Source organism: Anopheles coluzzii, chromosome 3 (assembly GCF_943734685.1).
Source record: "Anopheles coluzzii chromosome 3, AcolN3, whole genome shotgun sequence".
In the NCBI taxonomy this organism is placed as follows: domain Eukaryota; kingdom Metazoa; phylum Arthropoda; class Insecta; order Diptera; family Culicidae; genus Anopheles; species Anopheles coluzzii.
In genome coordinates, this window is record NC_064671.1 from 78,722,514 (window position 1) to 78,724,783 (window position 2,270).

At 42.1% G+C, this 2,270-nt stretch overlaps 1 protein-coding gene across 1 annotated transcript; it reads right to left on the bottom strand.

Moving 5' to 3' along the window:
* Positions 1 to 797: 797 nt before the first annotated feature.
* Positions 798 to 2,056, bottom strand: LOC120957261 (uncharacterized). The gene is made up of 3 exons (XM_040379359.2): positions 1,977 to 2,056; positions 1,809 to 1,902; positions 798 to 1,738 (listed from the first exon to the last, which is right to left on the bottom strand). The coding sequence occupies exons 1-3, from the start codon at positions 1,995 to 1,997 to the stop codon at positions 948 to 950; spliced, it is 906 nt and encodes a 301-aa protein (XP_040235293.2). The 5' UTR covers positions 1,998 to 2,056; the 3' UTR covers positions 798 to 947.
* Between the last annotated feature and the right edge of the window lie 214 nt (positions 2,057 to 2,270).

Below are 2,270 nucleotides of genomic sequence, written 5' to 3' on the forward strand. Positions count from 1 at the left end.
CACAATTTACCTAACAAGTCAGCGGGAGTGGAGTTCAAAAGTAGTTGGAAATTAATAAAAGTCGACCGTTCGGCTGTTCTGCTGAATGCAATAGCAGCATGGTGGGCAATGAGAAAAGGTACCGGGTTGAAAAAAATGGAATAAATTTGGTATAAAATGAATACCGCAATTCTTTATCTTAATAGGATAGGCAACTCAACAGCTGCATAAAGAGGAATATATTTGGTGGATAATGTATTCCATCAGCTAACCTATGAGGTGGCAAAACCAAACGTTATTGGAATGTCGCACTAAAAATTAACATCTTTGATTAACCGTGAACTCACTACGGGGCGTACTATGCAGGGCAATAGCCTATCGCACGGTGAATATAAGGAGGAATGTGAAAAGTTAAGAGTTATGCTTATTAGCACTGTGATGAAGATGAAGCTTCACACCTCAAAAAACCCATAAAGAGTGAGAGTACACCGGAGGGGCGAATGAGCATCCAAGCTTAAGCTTCCAACGTTTTCACAACACCCGCCAGTTATAGGTAAGACTATCATCCGCAAATTTTAACGTATTTTAGTCTGTTTCTATCGGATGATATCTTTTTAGGTTATTTTTAAACATGTTGGGTGTAATGTGTTAAAAGTGTATCATTTATTTTTATATTTTAGGTCTTCTTCGTACGATATGATTTCATCTAATTCTTAAAACGGACCTCATCTTATAAAATGATCCGTTGTGACGAGTAATGTATTCTATTTATTTTTGGACTCCGAGACTCTAGAGATGTACTAGAGCAAAGACAATGATTTAGTTTTAAACACACATTTTATTTTCCTTAAACTAATAATCACAAATGAATAAACGATCTCATCACCTAATCGATTGATCCTGTCGGCGGATCTTGTAAAAGACAGCTTAACAAACACTTACAGCTAGAGAGAAGTTTTGAGCATAGTCTACGATTGGCGATCAAATTTGGTAACTAGTAAATTCAATTCCTGCTCAAACGCTTCCATATCGGAGCACGCAACTCGGAATGGATAGAACAGAGTTATCACCTGATTACTTCGCGCATCATTGGACGTGCACTGTAAACTTTGTATAAATGACTTGCCATTCTCGCCAGCAAAAGGACGCCAACATTGGTTAGATTTGTTGGTGCTTTCTGCATGTTTTTCCGACTCTGTTACAGGAACTACCTCAGAACCAGCAGAATGTATATCACTTTGTTCGTGATCATACGGCACGGCGATCGGTCGCAGATCGGTGGAAGCAAACTCCAAACCGCTGCGCCCACGGCCCAACGAGTCTACGATGGGTCGCAGATCGGTCGCAGCAAACTTCATACCATTGTGCTCACGGTCAGACGAGTCTACGATGGGTTGCAGATTGGAAGAAGCAAACTCTAAACCACTGCGTCCACGGTCTTCGTTAGGATTGTTTGCTGCTTGAGATCCTGCTCCTGCTCCTTTTGCGTTATCGTTTTCAAAGCAAGCCGCTGGAAACGTAAGCTCTTGCCATTGCCGTAACACAGGGCTCGTTCCAGGGGCAGGGTATATGGTGGTTGGTTGACCGGAAAGCACGATACGGTAACCGAACTGATCGGCGACGAAGAAAGTACGATGCACACCTTCGCCAGCGGGATGCGTATAGCCGTAACAGCCGTACGTTACGTTGTCGGCACTTTTCAGCTTGTGCTGGAACTGGTCGTTTACGTTCGTTACTTGGTAGCCATACTTAAATTGATCTGAAAGACAAGGAAAGTGTTTTGATTAGTAATCGTGTAGTTTCCAATACGAAACGGTGTCCGATCTTACTTTCACTATTTTGGATGGATTGGTACGATCGGGCATCTGCACCCGTTATGTCGATCTGATACGCTCTAGAATACGTCACGAATGATAACACAAGCTAAAAATAAAACGTTTCGTTTAAAATTCGCAATGTTACGCTGGAGTAGTAGTGAACTTGAGAACAATATTTACCAGAGCAACGAGAGAACCCATATTGTTTGATACCGTGCCTTAAAAATTCCGACGTTCACAGCTCACACCATTCACTCAACTGATTCCGGCGATGGTGTTGTGGTTCATTTTTATATCGATTCTTTTCGAGTATGACCTTGAGCGATTTGTTTTTGCGTATTTAGCAACTCTATTCTAGACGCCGATACGCTGGGAGAAATGCTGTCAAATTCCCAAACACACGGATGTCGCCAAGCTTCTGCTAATTAATCGTTCACGCAAACTTCTGTTTTGTGCGAAGCTGGGCAACAGGTG